Source organism: Bombina bombina, chromosome 3, assembly GCF_027579735.1.
Source record: "Bombina bombina isolate aBomBom1 chromosome 3, aBomBom1.pri, whole genome shotgun sequence".
NCBI classification, from domain to species: Eukaryota; Metazoa; Chordata; class Amphibia; order Anura; family Bombinatoridae; genus Bombina; species Bombina bombina.
Genome location: NC_069501.1, coordinates 960,716,747 through 960,740,577, shown reverse-complemented (window position 1 = coordinate 960,740,577; position 23,831 = coordinate 960,716,747). Strand labels below are relative to the sequence as shown.

Here is a 23,831-nt window from a genome sequence, read left to right as displayed (position 1 = left end):
CAAGATAGCATGAGAACAAAGAAAAATTGATAATAGGAGTAAATTAGAAAGATCATGAGATTTTAAGCACCTATCTGAATCCTGAAAGAAAATAAATGGGTTTAGTATTCCTTTAAATAGGAATAATTTATTTAATAAGAGTTAATTTATTTTGTTAGATTTAAATTATATTTAAGTTAGGGGGGTGTTAGGGTTAGGGTTAGACTTAGCTTTAGGGGTTAATACATTTATTAGAGTAGCGGCGAGGTCCGGTCGGCAGATTAGGGGTTAATAATTGTAGGTAGGTGGAGGCGACGTTGGGGGCGGCAGATTAGGGGTTAATAAATATAATATAGGGGTCGGCGGTGTTAGGGGCAGCAGATTAGGGGTACATAGGGATAATGTAGGTTGCGGCGGTGTACGGAGCGGCAGATTAGGGGTTAAAAAAATATGCAGGGGTCAGCGATAGCGGGGGCGGCAGATTAGGGGTTAATAAGTGTAAGGTTAGGGGTGTTTAGACTCGGGGTACATGTTAGGGTGTTAGGTGCAGACTAAGGAAGTGTTTTCCCATAAGAAACAATGGGGCTGCGTTAGGAGCTGAACGCTGCTTTTTTGCAGGTGTAAGGTTTTTTTTCAGCTCAAACTGCCCCATTGTTTCCTATGGGGGAATTGTGCACGAGCACGTTTTTGAAGCTGGCCGCGTCCGTAAGCACCGCTGGTATTTAGAGTTGCAGTGGCGGTAAATTATGCTCTACGCTCCCTTTTTGGAGCCTAACGCAGCCCTTCTGTGAACTCTAAATACCAGTGGTATTTAAAAGGTGTGGGGAAAAAAAAGCCAGCGTTAGCTACGTGGGTCATTACCAACAAAACTCTAAATATAGCCGTAAGTTTGGTTGTGTTTGTCACTGTTAAGTATTTTATTTCCATGCTGTGAAGAAAAAGAAACCATGGCTCCTTGTTATGTAAGCAAGCTGCCCAATAGAAATGAAAGAAACACTTAATATTCATAACATTTTTGTTGTCGCACTTCATAAAAAGGGGCAGTAAACACCTTGTAATTACAAGACATTTCTGTCGTGTTTCTATAGAATAAAAAATATTAACCAATTCTAAAGATTTAATTAACATCTTGTTTGCTGCAATTCCAATTCCACCCACCATTTGCCTTATCTGGAAGAGAACATCTGGGCTTCAGTTTGCAGACAGAAAGGGTAGTCACTGTCATAAACTATACTATAATCGCGTTTGTAACGCGTCCGTTGGTGTCGCCAGTTGCGCACGCATCCTCAAAGGAATGTTGGTTGCACGAGGTAGCCAAAAGAATGTGGGCTGCCTGTGTGCACAGCCAAAAGAATCCACCTGGATGCAGCGAAGGTGAATTCTTTCACTGCCCTGCCATTTTTCACCTTCCGCACGAAGTATAACAAACACCTAAACCGGCAACTCCCACATCGCAAAACAATAAAGTAATTAACCCCTAATCCGCAAATAACATAATTAAAATATTAACCACTTAACCACATCACAATTAACCCCTAAACCGCAAAAAACCCATATCGCAATAAACCTATTTAACCTATTAACCTCTAAACCACCAAACCCCCACATTGCAATAACCCTAATTAACCCCTAAACCGCCAAACCCCCACATCACAATAACCCTAATGTATTAACCTCTATACCGCCAACCCCCCACAATGCAAATAACCAATTTAATTACTTAGCCCCCTAACCTAACACCTCTCTAAATGAACCCCAATTATTACTAAAATAACAAATTACAAAAAATAATAAAGTCTAACATTACAGAAAAAAATAAAATTATAAAAAATTTTTTTATACCTAATCCCTATAAAAATAAAAAAGCCCCCCCAAAATAAAAACACCCCCTAATCCAAACTACCATAGCTTTTAAAAGGGCCTTTTGTAGGGCATTGCCCCAAGTTAAAAATCTCCTTTACCGCTAAAAAATACTAAGTCCCCCACTAAAAGTAAATACCCCCACCCACCTAACCCCCAAAATAAAAAAACCTAACACTAAAAAAAAAAAAGGATTTAGTATTTTTTTATAGGTAAAAGAGCCCTTTTGGTAGTTTAGTATTAGATTAGGGGGTGTTTTTATTTGGGGGGAGGGGGGTTTATTTTTATAGGGGTATTAGTTTATGTTTACATTTTTTTATTTTGGATAAAAAAATGTTTTTATTTTTTTCTGTAATAGTGTTACTATAAAGTACATTGTTTTGCATTTGTTTTCAGTTGAACCCAATTAGGGAAAGATATAATCAGCTTTAGCACTGCTAAGTCTATAGTTTTGAGAATTAGAAAATACAAGTTTCAGGGCAAAATAAATAATGAAAGTATATTGCAAAGCTTTTTTTTCTATGCATAATTAAATATTTTATATTAAAATCTCAAGGTATTTACATTCTCTTTAAAAAAATAATGTAAAATAAAAGTATTGCTTTACATAGGACACTTATTTATACACAACATGTCAGTATAAGAAAATAACCTTTTACCTTAAACAATTGTAGATTAGTTAACAATACACACAGATAGCAAATTATAACCATAAAAAATAAATGTTAGGTTCTAGTTTTGAATTAATATATTTATTTATTTACTTGAACTTCATATAAAGGAATTACTATACATAAAAACGCACAATTATTTTAATCCCTTTACTGGATAACATGATTTTTGCAAATTTCATGTAAAAAAACATTTAGAAAAAAGCATTGCCATATTATAGGCACCAAAAATCTGCATCAATGTCATTCCTCCTAAAGATTATGCCTTCATATTGTCCAGTCATGTTTCCCATCTAAACTCCATGTCAGTGAAAAGCACTGTTCAATGAGGGATATTTTCCTCCAAACTGAGAATATATACTGACTGATATTGGATTTATAAAACCTCTGCAGGTCAACTAAATCCACAGACTAATTAGTTTGGGGTAGTATGAATAAAAATACTTAAATTATGCTTACCTGATCATTTTCTGTTCAGACGGAAAGAGTCCACAGCTGCATTCATTACTTTTTGGAATTCAGAACCTGGCCACCAGGAGGAGGCAAAGACACCCCAGCCAAAGGCTTAAATACCTCCCCCACTTTCCTCATCCACCAGTCATTCTGCCGAGGGACAAGGAACAGTAGAAGAAATATCAGGGTGGAAAGGTGCCAGAAGAACAAAAATAACAGACTCCCCCCAGAAAAATTACGGGCGGGGAGCTGTGGACTCTTTCCGTCTGAAGAAAAGAAAATCATCAGGTAAGCATAATTTAAGTTTTTCTTCATAAACGGAAAGAGTCCATAGCTGCATTCATTACTTTTGGGAACCAATACCCAAGATATAGAGGACACTGAATGCTAAAATGGGAGGGTAGAAAAGGTGGCCCATTCTTAGGGCACCGGGCCTAAAAACCTCTACTCCACAAAACCCAGCTTCGTCCGAAGCCCAGAAAAAAACTTTTAAAAAAGGCAAAGAATGACTGGGGAAAGAGGGAGGGATATTTAAGCCTTTGGCTGAGGTGTCTGCCTCCTCCTGGTGGCCAGGTTCTGAATTCCCAAAAGTAATTAATGCAGCTGCGTTTATGAAGAAAATGTAGTACATAGTGACTAGCTAGATATATAATAGGTAGAATGCATTTAAAGAAAGATCATATGTACCAATTAGAAATATTTCCTTAAATGAAAAAAAAAAGTATTTGTAGCAATATATAAACATAAGCTGAATAGGAATGTTTACTTTAAAGGAAGATTTAACACATTTCTGTAACATTGTAAAATCTATTGTATTCAAAGCAGCTGCACAAACAGTCTTTCAAATGAGCTGGCCTCTCTCTCCAACTCCCCACCTCTTGTTCGCATAGTTTAGCTAAAGCCAGTACTGCAGTATTAACATTTTTAGTGTAGGTTGTGGTTTCATCAGGCAAAATAAATAAACAATTTAATATACACCAGCAGTGAAAATGGATCATTGGGAACACATTATAGGAGGGATAGTTTATGATGCGCTGTCCCTTTAAGATATGTCGAGCTGTATGGCAGAGCACACACATTATAGGGTAAATGTATTAAACTGCATTTGCAGCTTTTGAGACTATGCAGAGCAGGCTGACATCAGTGAGCCTGCAGTTACAAATGCAAGAAGCAGAAACGGCTTCTTTTGTCTCCTCCGAAGTTGCGAGATCAATAACCCCAACACTCGCTCACTCAGGATTGACCTTTCCCCCAGTTATGTGAGAGCGGGGGGCAGCATTGCACAGTTACAGTTCGCTACGTGATGCAGCATCACATGTGACTTTGCAGGCGGACAGATTCTCTACTTATGAACCTGCCCAAATGCAATCATGATAAGTCTATACCTAAGAAGTCATTGAAAATTAAGGTAAGTTTCTCCTAATTTTTTGTTTTCAGCAAGGGGGAAGGCAAAATACTAAAATGTCTCCAACATGAAAAAAAAACATGGCTACTTGCTGTTTAAAGAACACTAAACCCCAATTATTTATGTTATGATTCAGATAGAGCACGCAATTTTAAGCAACTTTCTAATTTACTCCTATTATCAATTTTTCTCCATTCTCTTGCTATCTTTATATAAAAAGTAGGAATGTGATGCATAGGAGCCAGCCGATTTTTGGTTGAGAACCTGGATTATGCTTGCTTATTGGTGGGTAAATGTAAGCCTCCAATAAGCAAGTGCTATCCATGGTGCTGAACCTAAAATGGTCTGGCTGCTAAGATTTACATTCCTGCTTTTAAAATAAAGATAGCAAGAGAACGAAGAAAATGTGATAATAGGAGTAAATTAGAAAGTTGCTTAAAATGTCATGCTCTAAAAAAAATGTAGGTTCATCATCCCTTTAAGCTTGAAATGAGATAGCAATTCAGTTATGATTAAGCAATAATATTTCATTAAAGAGACAATAAGTACCTAGTAATTACAAGACAGTTCTGTCTTGTAAAATGCCTCAAACACACCAATATCAATAACATGTGCAGCAGAAGAAAGTTGCATGTTTTACACATGAGCTGTATGTCATTTTAAAACTGGTTACAGAAAGAGAAGGAACGAACAATAGTTCAGTGCGCTGGGGGTGAAGATGCGTAAGGGGTTAATAGTTTAGAGTAGCATTACATTTACAAACAATGTTTAAATGATATGCATTTTCCTGTATAGTACATATTATTTAAAGTATAGTATAGATTTTAAAGATTTTGTTGCGCTTTTTATTATTTTAAACATTAATCTATATAATTTAAAATATATCATTATATTATCAGTCAGTAGCTGAAAATTTTCATTTTTACATAACGGCATTTGTTTAACTGTGCAAAAGTTATACTTTTTTTTTTAAAGAACCGTCTCTTAAAAAATAATTATATATTTTAAATTATATATTAATGTTAAAAATAATGTAATTTTTTTTTTAAAATCTATACAATGCTTAAATTTATATGCATTATACAAGAACATGCATTTTATTTAAACATTGTATAAAAAAGTATCGACATACCTCCTATAGCTTTAATAGGAAGTTTTTTTTGTCTTTATTAGTTAGGTATAGAAAAAGGTGTTAGCTGGGCGTTCCAGGGGAGTAACCTGTGTGAGGCAGGTAGTGTAGGTTTAGTTACAGTTAGGTTAAGTATGTATTATTTGAAGTGTTCCTACACAGAAAAGTGTTTTTGTTTCAGTGAGCACTGTGCTGTGTAGGAACACTTTGCTCCGCTGCACTCTGCTGATAGTGCAGAAGAAGTTGCAATCCCTATTATATCCTATGGGAGACACATCTCCACTCGTGGGCACTTTGCAGATCAGTGCCCTTTATTTGAATATTGGGGCCTAAGTCATAAATGATTTTCAAAAGCCTGTGATTAGTGGGATAGTAAGGTTTATCTAATGGTTAGACGTGAGCAAAAAGTCAAATCTAAACCGGTGCTTAAGTAAAGATATTCAGCTAGATTACAAGTTTTGCGTTGCGGCTTGTAATGCTGAAAATATGGTATTTTCAGCGTTAAAACAGCACCGCAGCTATTATAAGTCTTGTAGGTATAGGTGTACCGTGCACCTTTTAGCCTGTACCGCAACGTCAGTCCCGCACACGTAAAAATTTATTTTCATGGGATTCCCATAGCGCTGCTATTACGAGTTTTGCGGTGAGGCTAAAAAGTGAGCATTACAGCCTAAAACCACAAGATCCGTGCCGCCATCTAAAGTCAGTAGTTATGAGTTTTACGTTACAAAGCTGTAACATAAAACTCATAACTAAACTGCTACAAAGTACACTAAGCACCCATAAACTACCTATTAACCCCTAAACCGAGGCCCTCCCGCATCGCAAAAACTATAATACATTTATTAACCCTTAATCTGCCGCTCCCAATATCGCTGCCACTTAAAAATTTTATTAACCCCTATTCCGCTGCTCCCTGACATCGTCACCACTATACTACATTTATTAATCCCTAAACCGCCGCCCTCCCGCATCAAAAACACTATTTAAAGGGACAGTCAACACCAGAATTTTTGTTGTTTAAAAAGATAGATAATTCCTTTATTACCCATTCCCCAGTTTTGCATAACCAACACATTTATATTAATACACTTTTTACTGCTGTGACTATCTTGTATCTAAGCATCTCCTGACCGCCCCATATCACATGACTTTTAGTTATTATCTATTGACTTGCATTTTAGCCAATTAGTGCAGTGTCTGCCACAACCCACGGGCGTGATCACAATGCTATCTATATGGTTTACCTGAACTACTCTCCCCTGTTGTGAAAAGCAAATACAAAAGCATGTGATTAGAGGCGGCCTTCAAGGGCTTAGAAATTATCATATGAGCCTTCCTAGGTTTGCTCTCAACTAGAATACCAAGAGAACAATGCAAAATTAAATATAAAATAAAATAAAAGTAAATTTGAAAGTTGTTTAAAATTACATTCCCTATTTGAAAAATAAAAGTTTTTTTTGGCCTTGACTGTCCCTTTAAATATTATTAACCCCTAATCTGCCGTCCCCCCACACCACCGCTATAATAAACCTATTAACTCTAAACCTCAAGCCCCCCACAACGAAATATACTAAAATAAACTATTAACCCCTAAACCAAAAGGTGCTCTGACAAAATGCAGAAAGACATTTGGCAGAAGGACATTTGGCAGACGGACATTTGGCCGACAGACAGAAAGCTAAAGAATGTTCCGATTTCGGCCGAGGGCAGATACGTTCCAGAGTGCTCTGTTCTAATCACAGCCTCGGGCGCCGCAACTGCCTCTGAGAACCTTACCATGGGTCCTAGGCCGCACGTTTTGTAATTCTCTGTCTGGGAAACTATCTATCTATCAAATCTATCTATTTATCTATCAAATCTATCTCGTGGCCGGACTGTTATGTGACAGCCACTTGTGTTTCGGCCAAATGTCCGTCGGCCAAGTGTCAGTCGGCCAAAAGTCCGGCCACGAAACCAAAAGCCCCCCCACATCGAAATCAACTAATTTAAACTAATAACCTCTAAACCTAACGCCCCCCTAACCTTATATTAAAATTACAATTTCCCTAGCTTAAATAAAAAAAAAACTTACCTGTCAAATTAAAAAAAATAATTTTAAACTAACAATTAAACTATTATAATTATTAAACTAAAATTAAACTAACTACCAAATAAATAAAACTAAACTACCAATAAAAAATCCTAACAAAAAGTATCTACCTACAAAAAATAAAAACAAACTAAATTACAAATAAAAACAGACACTAAATTACGAAAAATAACAATCAAAAATAAAATTACACCTAATCTAATAGCCCTATCAAAATAAAAAAGCCCACCCAAAATAAAAAAAAACCCTAGCCAACAATAACCTACCAATGGCCATAAAAGGGCCCTTTGTGGGGCATTGCCCAAAGATATCAGCTCTTTTACTTGGAAAAAAATTCAAACACCCCCCCAACAGTAAAACCCACCACCCCCACAACCAACCCCCCCAAATAAAAACCCTAACTCTAAAATAACCTAAGCTAACCATTGCCCTGAAAATGGCATTTGTATGGGCATTGCCCTTAAAAGGGCATTTAGCTCTTTTACTGCCCAGACCCTAAACAAAAAAAAACCCACCCAAAAAACCCTTAAAAAAACACTAACCCTAAGACGATCCACTTACAATTGTTGAAGTCCCGCTTGAAGGATCCATCCAGCCGGCGCAGTCCTCATCCATGCGACAAGAAGCCTTCATCCAGACAGCCTCTTCTATCATCATCCAGCTGGCGAAGTCTTCATCCAAGAGGCAAAAAGTCTTCATCCAGCCGGTGCGGGTCCATCCTGATGATCTGGCGCGGAACATCCTCTTCATACGGTCTCTGCCGTAAACTAGAACTTCAACGCAAGTGACGTCATCCAAGATGGCGTCCCTTGCATTCCTATTGGCTGAAAGATTTGAATCAGCCAATTGGAATAAAGGCTGCTAAAATCCTATTGGCTATTCAAATCAGCCAATAGGATTTAAGCAGCTCTCATTCTATTGACTAATTTAAATTATTTTGAATTATTTTGATAGGTCTATTAGATTAGGTGTAATTCTTTTTTATTTTTTATAATTTGTTTGTTATTTTGTGTAATGTATATTTTTAGGGGGTGGTTTTTTTTAAAGTAAAAGAGCTGTTTATCTCAGGGCAATGGCCTACAAAAGGCCCTTTTAAGGGCCCCCCAAAAGGCCCTTTGTAGTTTGGGGGCTGGGGGTTTGTATAGTGTTAGGGGGTGTTTGTATTCTTTTTAAAGTAAAAATGCTGGTTATCTTGAGGCAATGCCCTACAAAAGGCCATTTTAAGGGCCCCCCAAAAGGCCCTTGGTAGTTTATTCTAGAGTAGGATTTTTTATTTTTGGGTGTTTTTTTAAGGGTATTAGAAAAGGATTAATCTTTTGTTGTTGTTGATAATTTCATAGTTTTTTTTTTGTAATGATAGTTTTTTTTATTTTTTGTAATGGTAGTTTTTTTTTATTTTTGGTAATGTTAGGTTTTAGTGTAAGGCAGGTTAGGTTTTAATTTCACAGGTAATTTATGTATTTATTTGAACTAGGTAGTTAGTATATAGTTAATAACTATTTACTAACTATTCTGTCTAGTTAACATAAATGCAAACTTACCTGTGAAATAAAAATAAAACCTAAGCTAGCTACAATATAACTATTAATTATATTGTAGCTAGCTTAGGTTTTATTTTACAGGCAAGTATGTATTTAGTTTTAAATAGAAATTATTTAGTTAATAATTGTAAATTTAATTTAGATCTAATGTAATTATGTTAAAGTTAGGGGGGGTTAGGTTTAGGGGTTAATTTAGTTATATTTGTATTATGTTAAAGTTAGGGGGTGTTAGGGTTACGTTAGGGTTAGGTTTAGGGGTTAATATAGTTTAATTAAGCTTGTTGCAATGTGGGGGGCTGGCGGTTTAGGGGTTAATAAATGTAGTATAGTGGCAGCGATATCGGGAGCGAAAGATTAGGGGTTAATAACTGTAAGCAGGTGTTGGCGATGTTGGGGGCAGCAGATTAGGGGTGTTTAGACGTAGGGTTTGTGTTAGGGTGTTAGGTTTAAACACTATTTTCATTTCCCCATAGACATCAATGGGGCTGCGTTACGGAACTTTTGTTTCCGCGATCGCAGGTGTTACTTGTTTTTTTTTGCCGGCTCTCCCCATTGATGTCTATGGGGAAATCGTGCACGAGCACGTCTCAGCAGCGATCTGATTGTGTGCGGTATGGAGCTCAACGCAACCATATAGCACACAAAAGGCGTATGTTTGAGAACTTGTAAAAAAAAAATTAAATAACTAACTTTTGTTGCATTCGTTAATTTCTCTACAGCGCTCAAAACTCGTAATCTAGCTGATAAAAAATAAGTTACAAAACATGGAATAATATTATTTCCTGGCATAACACTCTAAGACCATAGTCCATAGTCCACTAACACATCCAAGTGCTGGAAAGTTGAGCGAAAATGCTCACGAGATTCTTTAGAAGTTCTGGTTATTACCACGTCTCATAACCACTAGCTCCGGTAATATGGTGTCAATGTGAGCCCTCCCCTAATTGTTGCTGGCTAAGAGCGGGGTGAGCCGCTACAATACCAAGCAACCGAGGGGCAGGAGTACTTCCACACAGCTCTACTGATCACAGCTAGTGGTTATGAGACGTGGTAATAACCAGAACTTCTACAGAATCTCGTGAGCGTTTTCGCTCAACTTTCCAGCACTTGGATGTGTTAGTGCATTGTCTTTTATGGAGCAGCTACACCACTGAGCATTATACGGAGCATTACATCGGCGAGGATACCACCTAATACTCTCCAAGGACTCTGCATCGGCAGCACTAGAACAGTATTGTATGAGATCTGGAGCCTCCCTAATTTAGCCACTTTGTATTTTTTCTTTAGTTTGGGGCTCTAGCTTTTTGATACTTTTGGTGGCCCAAGCATTACCTTTCTGTTACACTTCTTATGGACTATGGTCTTAGAGTGTTATGCCAGGAAATAATATTATTCCATGTTTGTTTTGTAACTTATCTTTTATAGTAATAAGAATAATCATTTTGTGTTTTTGACACTGCTAATAAAACAGTTTATCTGACACTGATGTTGATATTAATGATAATACTTTGGCAGAGTTCTTGGCGATGTGACTCTTGGTTTTGTTACACCGTTAATCTTGTGGCAAGAGTGATAACTAAGTATATTTTTTCCTTCTTTTCTTCTAACTAATAATATCTTTACTTAAGCACCAGTCTAGATTTGACTTTTTGCCCATGTTATTACCAGTGCCCTGTTTACTCGTTCTATTTACTGAAGTTTTAATGGACTAGAATGGCTTTGACTATGAAAAACCCTTTAAATAATCGTTTGATGTAATTTGTACAAAAATTTGATAAACTGGAATGGGGACCAAGGTTTGTAATTTGCTGTAAATGTTTGAAAATCCAAACAGACATAAAAAAAGGCATAATTTATGCAATCTGTATAACAGTCATTTTAAAATATCAATTAATGCCATTATATCCAGAAGACAGACACATTTATGATTGCAAGTAGCTTAAAACACCCCCAATTATCTGTTCGAAGGTAGATCAGGCAAGTAAAAATGAAACTATAATTATCACACAAATTATTAATGAGATATATCTTAAACAAGTTAATTATACTAGCATTAGATTCACAATATTTCAATGACATTACTATATATATTTTACTCTTACATTAGTACAGATTGCTATCATCGACCATTTATAGTTCACCTAACCGCTTTAGTTTCGCATGTACATAAATATAACTGTTTGCTAAAATACATACCTGATCGAAGTTTAAGGCCAAAAGCTGTTGTGCTGTGTTCTGGTGACATTGTAGGTGTGCTGTCTGCTGTCTGTGAGTAACAATAAAGATTTGTTTAAATAACACTTGTATAGTTAGACCACTACATTTATGTATGTGCAGTAGCTACAACTGAGCAACAGAATAATGGATAATATTAAATGTATTTTATTATATGTAACATAAAAAAAAAAGCAACACATTCTCCAACAGGAATAAAAATGTGATCCTATTTGTGGCGATATTAGTAATTCTATGCAGACTTTTGATCTCAGTTAATTGTTTAGATAAGGTTTTTGTGTTTGGGCTTCACACAAGCAGCATTACAGGGATTTATAGCTATACATGGATATAGACAGGATGAAAATTACCATTAGTCCACTAGTCTGAAATAAGTAAGAATTTCATAGAGTTATATTTAACAGTAAGTAACCGGTTACTTTTTTCCTGGCGTTGTAAACTATAGTGATATATTCCACAACTGGATATAGATATGTTTAAATGACAACAATTGTTTTTATAGCAAGCATGTGAGTTTTGTCAATAACTTGTACTAGAAGCTGTTATGATATCATGTTATGTCCTCTCCAGGTTACTTTGTTGTTGAGTTATTTGTTTGTTTACCCTTTAACTATAACATTAACCCATACCAGGATTACAAAACTCCCAATATTAATGGCCCAGGAACGCTCCTTTACACACAAGGTGATTCTACACTTGTTGTAATCACTATAGCATTGGATGCAGGTTTTGTTTTAAGTAAAAATCAGTGGGTTGATTACCATATCTTACAATACCACCACCCTTACCCACTCAAAAAGAAAGAGCAAATGTTTCAAAAGCCTTAATGTCCCATATCAATCATCAAGTACCATTGCGGTCTTGCAAATTAAATTGATATCTCCTTAGCCATGGACTGAAATGAACTCAGGGGTGAAGTCGAGCGGGAACGCATGGGAACAGAGTTCCTGCACTATTTTTGCAGGAGGAACTAAGTTCCCTCTGGACAGAAAACAGAAACAGTAAACACTGATGCTGCTGGTGGGAGGACCTGGAGCACAGTCTAGAGGGATAGTGAGAACCTCTAGTAATGGGCAGTAACCAGTAACACTTCCTAAAATACACTAAATGTAAGCAGTCCTGCTGTGTTATCACCCCTGTTATGAATATTATCTTTATTAGCTTTTATTACACATGGTGCTTACATTTCAGTGTGGTTTGCTCTGGGGTTATTTAGCTCCCCTATTCCCCTAGAATTAGGACTATTGCACCTTAAAAGGGTAAGACTATGTGACAGAGGAGGATTCTCAGGTCCAAAGGCAACCATTCAACCCTTCATTGGGTTTAATTTGCTTTTATTAACCAAAGTGTATAGATTGTATACATATAAATACAGTGTGTGTGTGCATGCGTATGTGTGTATGTGTATATATATATATATATATATATATATCAATTGTGAGGAAGGATGGAAGTCTTGGTGAGTTACCACAATTTTTTTGTAGGACTTGACCCCTGGACTGGAAATTCATTTTGATATGTGATAATAAGAAAGTATATCAAAAAAGATCTTAGCATTAGTGCTTATGAGAGTTGGTGTCTGCTGCACATGTTACTGACTGCATGACAAGCAAGTGTGTATTTTCTAACAGTTATTAATAAACACCACTGCATTTCATATTACGAAAAATGACACAACTGACACATAGTTTAGATTGCTTCAGTGATTTAGCACATACTTACACTGTTAGGCTTCCTTTTTTAATGTCACATTTGGTGGTAGGTTTATTAACAAAACAAATGGGTCCATAAAATGATTTGCCTTTAATGTATTTTATTAATTTGAAAATATTTGTCCAGAAAACATAACTGGATAATACCACCAAATATGTCACAGCATTCCCAACTGATCACATTGTCTCCAACAGTAAGCAATATCATCTGAGAACCTATTTTTAATTTGTTTAGGTGTTCTGTACCATCCTTCTAAAACCCTAATGCGTATTTCTATAAATCTGGTTTGCAGTAAATTATTATTATTTTTATTTTTTTAAGTCGAATGCCATTTTTGTTTTAACTTTATTCAATCATTAAATATTTTTCCAGCTCTAAACAAAGTTAAAGATTTCTGATTTTGCAGTAGCTTATATATTATTGATAAAGTATGCTTTATGTTTATTTTTTAAATTAGCCAACCTAATAAAAATTTGTTTACTTTTCAAAATTTGGTTGCATTGTTAGGTGTAAAATAACCATCTTCTTTGTGGGTGCATATTGTAATGCCACAAAATTCTAAACAAAAAACAGTACTCACATACCCTTATGTCGTTACCTATATAACTTTGAGTATAATAATAAGTAATAATAATATATATATATATATATATTACGATTCTTTTAAGTTATTTGTTTTTGCATGTTAATCAATCTTGACATTGTGAGATCTTAATGTATTTGTGGTTAAAGTGAGCATTCTTTTCCAATAGTTTCAGTATTGCATATAATAATTATTTTATTTAGAGGTGTATTTATACCCATCACATACAAATTAATTTACTTATGACATAAAATGAGTAACCTTAGGTACATTAAAAGCATAAAAATTAAAAAAAAAAAATAACCCACCTCTTCATGTGAATATTGAGGACCTGTAGTCTCAATCGACGGTTTGTTCTGTATAATGAAAGGAATTTTTAAACTGGTTTAGTTTATTTGCATATATATAACATATGCTTACTATAGTTATTATGTCTATAAAAGAAAGTAAATATTAGGGGATAGTTGCATTTAAAAAAGATATGGAGTACAAGTAGGGTTAAGGTAGTTTAAACTATGACCTTATTATTAGCAAGACATAGTATATGGCGGTCACAAGCTAGACAGTTACGTTTGAACTGGCTACCAGGTCTGATGAAATTTATTAGCTATGTAAAATTTGCTATGTAAAAAAAATGCTTCTAATTAAAGCTATAGCTTTTTCAAAAGTGTATTTAAATATGCACCAGTCTAAGGTGCTTGTACCATTTAGTAATGAATCACTTTGTTAATTGCTGGCATGATACAAGCCCCACTGGCACTCTGAGCAGCTGCAGTATGTAAAATGCTTGTGCACTGGGAAATACCTAGCTATGCTTCACATGCACATGCAGAGAAAAATGTTAACACTAAAACAGTCATATCTTTAACTAGAAGCATTTTTGCCAATACATGTATATTGCAAATATGTTTCTATTCAAAGATGTAATTCATCTATGTGCATTTAAAATTTGACCGGAATGTCCCTTTAACTGTAAAAATGCGGGGGTTTATATTTTTAAAAGGACAGTAAACTCCTTGTAGTAAGAATTGTATGTCTTGCATTAAAGGGATATGCAACGAAAACATTTTATTTCATGATTTAGAGGATGCAATTTTAAGCAACTATTATCAAATTTTCTTTGTTCTCTTTGTATCTTTATTTGAAAAGCAGTAATGTAAGTTTAGGAGCCGAACCATTTTTTGGTTTAGTACCTGGGTAGCGCTTGCTGATTGGTGGCTAAATGTTACAGCATGACTGTGCCCTTTTGCACAAAGTGACGTCCATGAAGACATGGTTTGAGGAGTTTGGTGTGGAGGAACTAAAATGGTCTGCACAAAGCCCTGACCTTAACACCATTGAACACCTTTAGGATGAATTGGAATGCAGACACACCACAAATTCTATTGGAATGCCTTCCCGGCTATTATAGCTGCAAAAGGGTGGCAACTCCATGTTAATGGTTTTGGAATAAGATGTCAAACAAGCTCACAAGCTCATATGAGTGTGATGGGCAGGTATCCACATACTTTTGGCCATATAGTGTATGTGGCAGGGTTACGTTTGTGAAACCTGCCATATGTCCCGTCAGTTCAGACTTAAAAATACATAGTCCAAAAAAGAAAGTGTTAGAGCAGTTTATTATCGCACTATTGCTTGCATATAACTTTGTGATTAACTCCTGCAAAGGACCTAGCTGAGCACATCTGGTGAGCCAATGACAAAAGGCATACGTACATATTCACCAATTATTATCTTGCTTCCAGTAGTGTATTGCTGCTCCTGAACCTATTAAGGTATCTTTTCAGCAAAGGATACCAAGAGACTAAAGTAAATTTGATAACAAAATCACATTAGAGTCATCTAAAATTGCATGCTCTTATTAATGAACATTGAATTTAGACTTTCACATCTCTTTAAATTACAGGAAAAGGAGGTAAAATAAATGCTATATAGCAAAATTATTTTACCACATAATTATATTTAAACATTCATATCAAAACCTCAAAGTGTTACTGTTCCTTTAATATAGAAAGGCGTTTTTTGAAAAAACCCAAAACAAACAATCTTTAGAAAAATCACCTGAAATACTGGTGACATCTGTAGCTTTACCTGCCCACTGCAAGAAAACATAATCTGTTATGAACAGGACTAATACAGTCACTTTAAAATATGAAATAGAATATGTCTTAAAAGGCAGATAAACACACTTTACTGTAGATGTGGTCAGATCAGAGTCAGAGGTGGTTTCCAAGTCGTACAAATGTGTATTGTCTTCAATGCCCATGCTTAGCCTGAAACAAATAGGTAAATTGTTAGATTGTACATGAGAAATTTAAAAAGGTACAGGAAACCCCCAATATTTCCTTCATAATTTGGAAAGAACATACAATTTTAAACAACTTTCAAATTTACTTTTTTTTTTTTTTAATCAAACAGCATTGTACTACTGGCAGCTAGCGGAACATATCTAATTAGCCAAATAGCCAATCACAAGAGACAAATGTATGCAGGCACCAATCACAAACTAACTACCATTAGAGTATGATATGTGCTTATTCATTTTCAACAATGGATACAAAGAGAACTAAGCACATTTGAAAATAGAACTGATTTTAAAAGTGTCTTAAAATTGCATGCTCTATATGATTTTTGTGAGTTTAATTTGGACTTTCCTATCCCTTTAAATCAACCACTATTCTAAAGAACAGGGGGTCTTTTCCAATTCATTGGAATAAATGTGCAAGTTGATTTTTTACATGTGCAAAGTGATTTTGTTTGGGGTTTGTAAATTTAAATGGACTTGCATATAACTATATGGGATCTCTTGAGATCCTTTGTTAAAGAGTATTCCTAGGTGTGCATGTGTCTTTAGCCATTTGGAAGTGGTGTTTGCAACAATGTTTATATGACACTATGGGGCCGATTTAACAATGTGCAGGCGGATATGATCCGCTATAGCTGATCGTGTCTGCCCCACATCGATAAAAGCTGACAGCATACGCTGTCTGTATTTATCATTGCACAAGCATTTCTTGTGAAATGCTTGTGCTATGCCGCCCACTGCAGATTTGCGGCCAATCAAATATGATTGGGATGATTGGTGGCCGCTGCTTCTTAACTGCGGAAACGGCTGCATTCGCAGCTTAATAATTCGGCACCTATATTGTTGCTAATCCTGCTACCATAGAATGATAAGGTGACCAGATTTCCCAGAGTCAAATTCAAGATACCTCATAAATGTTAAGGAGGTGGTAAAATATATATCTATTAATGTATTACTAGCTGTGAGCAGAGATGATTATTTGTTAGTGTAAAGCAACAGCAGCAGTACTATAAATGCACAGCATACACAGAGTAATGCAGCTAACAAGCTAACAGCCATTCCAATACATCACAGCAAACTGAATGACCAAACTAGCCGCTGACCTATACAATAATATATACAATATATACAATAATATGACATTAATGGGACATTACAGTCTGCATGCGACCATGAAGTAGCCCTAAGCGAGCACTACTTATTTAGCTTAAGAAATCATTGCTCCCCATAAGGTGCGAGCTTGCACATCTCTGAGTGAATAGTTATTTATTAAATTAAAGGGACAGTCTACTTGAAAATTCCTATTGTTTAAAAAGTTAGATAATCCCTTTATTACCCATTCCCCAGTTTTGCTTACACTTATTACCTCTGTGGTTACTTTGTATCTAAGCTTCTGCAGACTACAGACTGTTATCTATATGACATACATGAACAAGCACTGTCTAGCTGTGAAAAAACTGTTAAAATGCACTGAGATAAGAGGCAGTTTTCAATGGTTTAGAAATCAGTTTAAGCCTACCTAGGTTTAACTTTCAAACAATCCACCACGAGAACAAAGCAAATTTGATGATAAAAGTTAAAATTGCATGCCCTACCTGAATGAATGAAAGTTTAATTTGGACTAGACTTTTCCTTTAAATAAATAGTGCTTACTTTGGGTCATCTTGTGCTAAATAAGTAGGTACAACACTCTGCAAGGCAATTTCGGGACAATCCACGATACCTGAATCATTAGGCATAGACTTCCACCGGGAATAATCTAGACATTTAGTCACTTTATAACAGGTGATGTGTTTTTTAGGTCCTCATGAACCAGTTGTGCTGCAACATTTCATTTATTATTTGATCTGGTTCACAATCTATGAATAAAGCCCTTCAAAAAACACACGGTTTCTTTAAAAAGGTGAGAATTTCATGGTTTGATCTTTATATTATTAGAATATAAATTATCTTAATATTTCACTAAAAAGGTAGAGCTTAACTAATCAAAAATACTGTAAAAAAAATATCAGATATTTAAAAGAAAGGAAAGTCAAAAATTTAATTTTTATGATTAAGGTAGAGCATGCAATTTTTAAACAACTTTCCAATTTACTTTTACTATCTAATTTGCTTCTTTCTCTTGGTATTCTTTCTTGAAAAAGCATACCTAGCTAGGTTCAGAATCAGCTGCTGTTTAATGGCTGTACATATATGCCTCTTGTTATTGGGTCACCAATTTGTTCAGCTAGTTCCCAGTAGTGCATTGCTTCTTCAACAAAGGATACCAAGAGAATGAAGCATGTCTGATAAAAATAGAAGAAAAGTGTAAAATGATATGTTCTATCTGAATCCTGAAAGAAACATTTTGAGTTTTACGCACTGATCTCTAAATTGTTTACCATAATGCAATTAATTAATATATTATCTGAAATGTTTGAAAATTCATTAACACAAATGCCATCCAGGTTCACTCTGCCAATGGGATGTACATTACCTATAGCAATATTTGTTATTTCTACACTAAATGTTTTGTCACTTTCTTTCTTCACATAAAGAAAGCCGTTTTCATTTAAAATGACATAAATCAGGTTAATCATTCAAGGGAAATGATAAGCAGCTTAATAAATTACTTAACATCTGTTCCCGTGTAATATACTGTAAAGAAATAGAACACAAATTCCCCAGCTCTTTACCAAGTAATAAATCATTTGTACGTAGATAAAATCTGTACTTTAACAATGAAAACACTAATACAAGTATTTCTACATCTGTTTGCAGCGCATGCACCTTGCCTCTATAGCTGCAGTTGTATTAGCTCTATGTATTTTACAAGTGGTCTGCGCAGATTTTTGAGAATGGGTGTGAATTGGGTAAAAATGATGGAACACAAAGTCAGAAAACAACGTGAGGATATTCCTGTTGATGGTCATGTGACTAATTCTGGTCATATTTCTCAAAAATCATATGCAAGGTCCTTTGTTAGTGGTCATTGGCTATGTTAGATGTGCAAAGATTACTGTGTACCGTGTTGGATCTTGTAACATTTCAACTGCCTCTCTTAACTGGACTATCATTGTTGTATTCAGCTCTTGGCTTTCTGCAGCATTCAGTCTGGAAAACAATACATAACATACTAATATAAAATAAATCAACAGATACATAATAAAAAGGCAATTCAATAACACTTTAAAATTTGCCGAGAAAAAAAATCTATAAAAGCATGCTTTTGTTAAGAACCAGACAACTTTTATTATAGACCTTATTTCCAAATATATGATGTTCTATTTATGAAATGCAGGTTTAAAAACATAATTTATGTAAGAACTTAACTGATAAATTAATTTATTTCATATTGGCAAGAGTCCATGAGCTAGCGACGTATGGGATATACAATCCTACCAGGAGGGGCAAAGTTTCCCAAAACTCAAAATGCTTATAAAGACACCCCTCACCACACCCACAATTCAGTTTAACGAATAGCCAAGTAGTGGGGTGAGAGAAAAAGGAGTAAAAAGCATCAAAAAAGGAACTGGAAATAGAATTGTGCTTTATACAAAAAAATATAACCACCATAAAAAGGGTGGGTCTCATGGACTCTTGCCAATATGAAAGAAATGAATTTATCAGGTAAGTTCTTACATAAATTATGTTTTCTTTCATGTAATTGGCAAGAGTCCATGAGCTAGTGACGTATGGGATAGTAATATCCAAGATGTGGAACTCCACAGAAGAGTCACTAGAGAGGGAGGGATAAAATAAAAACAGCCATTTTCCGCTGAAAAATTAAATCCACAACCAAAAGAATAAGTTTTTCTTATAATTGACAAGAAAAAAAAAACATAAGCAGAGGAATCAAACTGAAACTGCTGCCTGAAGAACTTTTCTACCAAAAACTGCTTCCGAAGAGGCAAATACATAAAAACTGTAGAACTTAGTAAATGTATGCAAAGAAGATCAACTGAAGCTTCATTCTTAAAAGCCCACAAAGTGGAGACTGATCTAGTAGAATGAGCTGTGATTCTCTGAGGCGGGGCCTGACCCGACTCCACATAAGCCTTATGAATCAAAAGCTTTAACCAAGATGCCAAGGAAATGGCAGAAGCTTTCTGACCTTTCCTAGAACCAGAAAATACAACAAATAGACTAGAAGTCTTCCTGAAATCTTTAGTAGCTTCAACATAATATTTCAAAGCTCTTAAAACATCCAGAGAATGTAATTATCTCTCCAAAGAATTCTTAGGATTAGGACACAAAGAGGGGACAACAATTTCCCTATTAATGTTGTTAGAATTCACAACTTTAGGTAAAAATTTAAATGAAGTCCGCAAAACTGCCATATCTTGATGAAAAATCAGAAAAGGTGACTTACAAGAAAGAGCAGATAATTCAGAAACTCTTCTAGCAGAAGAGATAGCCAAAAGGAACAACACTTTCCAAGAAAGTAGTTTAATATCCAAAGAATGCATAGGCTCAAAAGGAGGAGCCTGTAAAGCTCTCATGACCAAATTAAGACTTCAAGGAGGAGAGAATGATTTAATGACAGGCTTGGCACAGACCAAAGCCTGAACAAAACAGTGAATATCAGGACGTTTAGCAATATTTCTGTGAAATAAAACAGAGAGAGCAGAGATTTGTCCCTTCAAGGAACTTGCAGAAAAACCTTTATCCAAACCATCCTGAAGAAACTGTAAAATTCTAGGAATTCTAAAAGAATGCCAGGAGAATTTATGAGAAGAACACCATGAAATATAAGTCTTCCAAACTCGATAATAAATCTTCCTAGAAACAGATTTACGAGCCTGTAACATAGTATTTAATCAATGAGTCAGAGAAACTAAGCACTAAGCGTTCAATTTCCATATCTTCAAATTTAATGATTTAAGATCCTGATGGAAAAAACGGTCCTTGAGACAGAAGATCTGGTCTTAAAAGAAGTGACCATGGTTGACAACTGGACAAGGTTCGCATATCAGAACCTGTTAGGCCATGCTGGTGAAACCAGAAACACAAAAGAATGTTCCATGATGATCTTGGAGATCACTTTTGGAAGAAGAACTAGAGGCGGGAAGATATAAGCAGGTTGGTAAAACCAAGGAACTGCTAACGCATCCACCGACTCCGCCTGAGGAAGTTTCTTGTTCAAATGGGAAGCCATCAGATCTATTTCTGAAAGACCCCACATCTGAACAATCTGAAAAGCACATCTGGATGGAGTGACCACTCCCCCGGATTTAAAGTCTGATGGCTGAGATAATCCGTTTCCAAATTGTCTACACCTGGGATATGTACCGCAGAAATTAGACAAGAGCTGGATTCCGCTCAAGCAAGTATCCAAGATACATCTTTCATAGCTAGGGGACTGCGAGTCCCACCCTGATGATTGACATATGCCACAGTTGTGACATTGTCCGTCTGAAAACAAATGAATGGTTCTCTCTTCAATAGAGGCCAAACCTGAAGAGCCCTGAAAATAGCAGAATGGTGGTCTAACCACCAAGTCAGAGAGAGTTGAACATTGGGATCTAAGGATATTAATTGTGATATCTTTGTATAATCCCTGCACCATTGATTCAGCATACAAAGCTGGAGAGGTCTCATATGAAAACCAGCAAAGGGGATCGCGTCCGATGCTGCAGTCATGAGACATAAAACTTCCATGCACAAAGCCACTGAAGGGAATGACTGAGACTGAAGGTTCAAACAAGCTGAAACCAATTTTATTTGTCTCTTGTCTGTTAGAGACAGAGTCATGGACACTGAATCTATCTGGAAACCTAAAAAAGGTGACCCTTGTCTGAGGAATCAAGGAACTTTTTGGTAAATTGATCCTCCAACCATGTTTTTGAAGAAACAACACTAGTTGATTCGTGTGAGATTCTGCAGAATGTAAAGACTGAGCTTGTACCAAGATATCATCCAAATAAGAAAATACCACAATACCCTGTTCTCTGATTACAGAGAGTAGGGCACCGAGAACCTTTTAAAAAATTATTGGAGCTGTTGCTAGGCCAAATGGAAGAGCGACAAATTGGTAATGCTCGTCTTGAAAAGAGAATCTCAGAAATCAATAGTGATCTGGATGAATCGGAATGTGAAGATATGCATCCTGTAAGTCTATCGTGGACATATAATGACCTTGCTGAACAAAAGGCAGAATAGTCCTTATAGTCACCATTTTGAAAGTTGGCACTCTTACAAAACGGTTCAAAATTTTCAGATCCAGAACTGGCCTGAATGAATTTTCTTTCTTTGGGACAATGATTAGATTTGAATAAAACCCCAGACCCTGTTCCTGAAACGGAACTGGTATGATTACCCCTGAAAGCTCTAGATCTGAAAACACACTTCAGAAAAGCCTGAGCCTTCACTGGATTTTCTGGAACGAGTGAGAGAAAGAATCTTCTCACAGGAGGTCTCATTCTTAATCCTATTTGATACCTTTGAGACAATGCTCTGAAGCCAATAATTTTGGACAGAATCTACCCAAATGTTCTGCAAAAATTTTAATCTGCCCCCCACCAGCTGAACTGGAATGAGGGCCGCACCATCATGCAGACTTGGGGGCTGGCTTTGGTTTCTTAAAAGGTTTGGATTTATTCCAACTTGAAGAAGGCTTCCAATTGGAACCAGACTCCTTGGGGGAAAAAATTTGATTTCTGTTCCTTATTCTGTCGAAAGGAACGAAAATGATTAGAAGCTTTAGATTTACCTTTAGATCTCTTATCCTGAGGTAAAAAAAAAAAACTCCCTTCCCCCCAGTGACAGTTGAAATAATGGAATCCAACTGAGAACCAAATAGATTGTTACCTTGGAAAGAAAGAGATAGTAATCTAGACTTAGATACCATGTCAGCATTCCAATATTTGAACCACAAAGCTCTTCTAGCTAAAATAGCTAAAGACATAGATTTAACATCAATTTTGATGATATCAAAAATAGCATCACAGATAAAATGATTAGCATGTTGAAGCAAGTGAACAATGCTAGAAAAATCAGAATCTGTTTCCTGTTGCGCTAAGCTTTCCAACCAGAAGGTTGATGCAGCTGCAACATCAGCTATAGAAATTGCAAGCCTGAGAAGATAGCCAGAAAATAAATAAGCTTTCCTTAGATAGGATTCAAGTTTCCTATCTAAAGGATCCTTAAAGGAAGTACTATCTTGAATAGGGATAGTAGTATGTTTGGCAACTTTGGGGATTTTTTCCCAATCCTCATCAGAGGAGGATAATTCAGTAAGTTTTCGGTCATTTAAAAATTCATCATCTTTATGAGAAGTTTTAAAAGACCTTTTACATTTATTAGAAGGCGGAATGGCAGACAAAGCCTTCTGAATTGCATCAGCAATAAAATCTTTTATATTCACAGGGATATCATGTACATTAGATGTTGAAGGAACAACAGGCATAGTACTAGAACTGATGGATACATTCTCTGCATCTAAAATCTTATGACAACTGTTACATACTACAGCTGGAGATATAATCTCTGCTAACTTACAACAGATACACTTATCTTTGGTAGAACTGTTATCAGGCAGCAGGAATCCAACAGTGGTTTCTGAGACAGGATCAGATTGAGACATCTTGCAAATGTAAGAGAAAAAAAACATATAAAGCAAAATTATCAATTTCCTTATATGGCAGTTTCAGCAATAGAAAAAAAAATGCAAACAGCATAGCCCTCTGAACATAGAAAAAAGCAAGAGGCATATAGGAAGTGAGGTTTAAATAATAAAATTATTTGGTGCCCAGTATGATGCGCAACTACATCCGGAAATGACGCAACTCGCGTCATAGCAGACGCAACCTTGTGCAAGGAAACTTGGCATCAACTAAGACGCCGGAAATGACGAATTTGTGTCACCGAACGTACCTTTGCGCCAA

General features: G+C 35.9%; 1 protein-coding gene across 1 annotated transcript in view; it reads right to left on the bottom strand.

The window, feature by feature from the left end:
* LRCH1 (leucine rich repeats and calponin homology domain containing 1) overlaps window positions 1-23,831 on the bottom strand; it is a 476,896-nt gene that overhangs the window by 108,427 nt on the left and 344,638 nt on the right. Inside the window, exons 11-15 of the mRNA XM_053708012.1 lie at window positions 18,973-19,059; window positions 15,851-15,934; window positions 15,723-15,759; window positions 13,970-14,017; window positions 11,327-11,396 (exon numbers count right to left, since the gene is read on the bottom strand). Coding sequence (XP_053563987.1) covers window positions 11,327-11,396; window positions 13,970-14,017; window positions 15,723-15,759; window positions 15,851-15,934; window positions 18,973-19,059 — 326 coding nt within the window. The remainder of the gene's footprint in view (window positions 1-11,326; window positions 11,397-13,969; window positions 14,018-15,722; window positions 15,760-15,850; window positions 15,935-18,972; window positions 19,060-23,831) is intronic.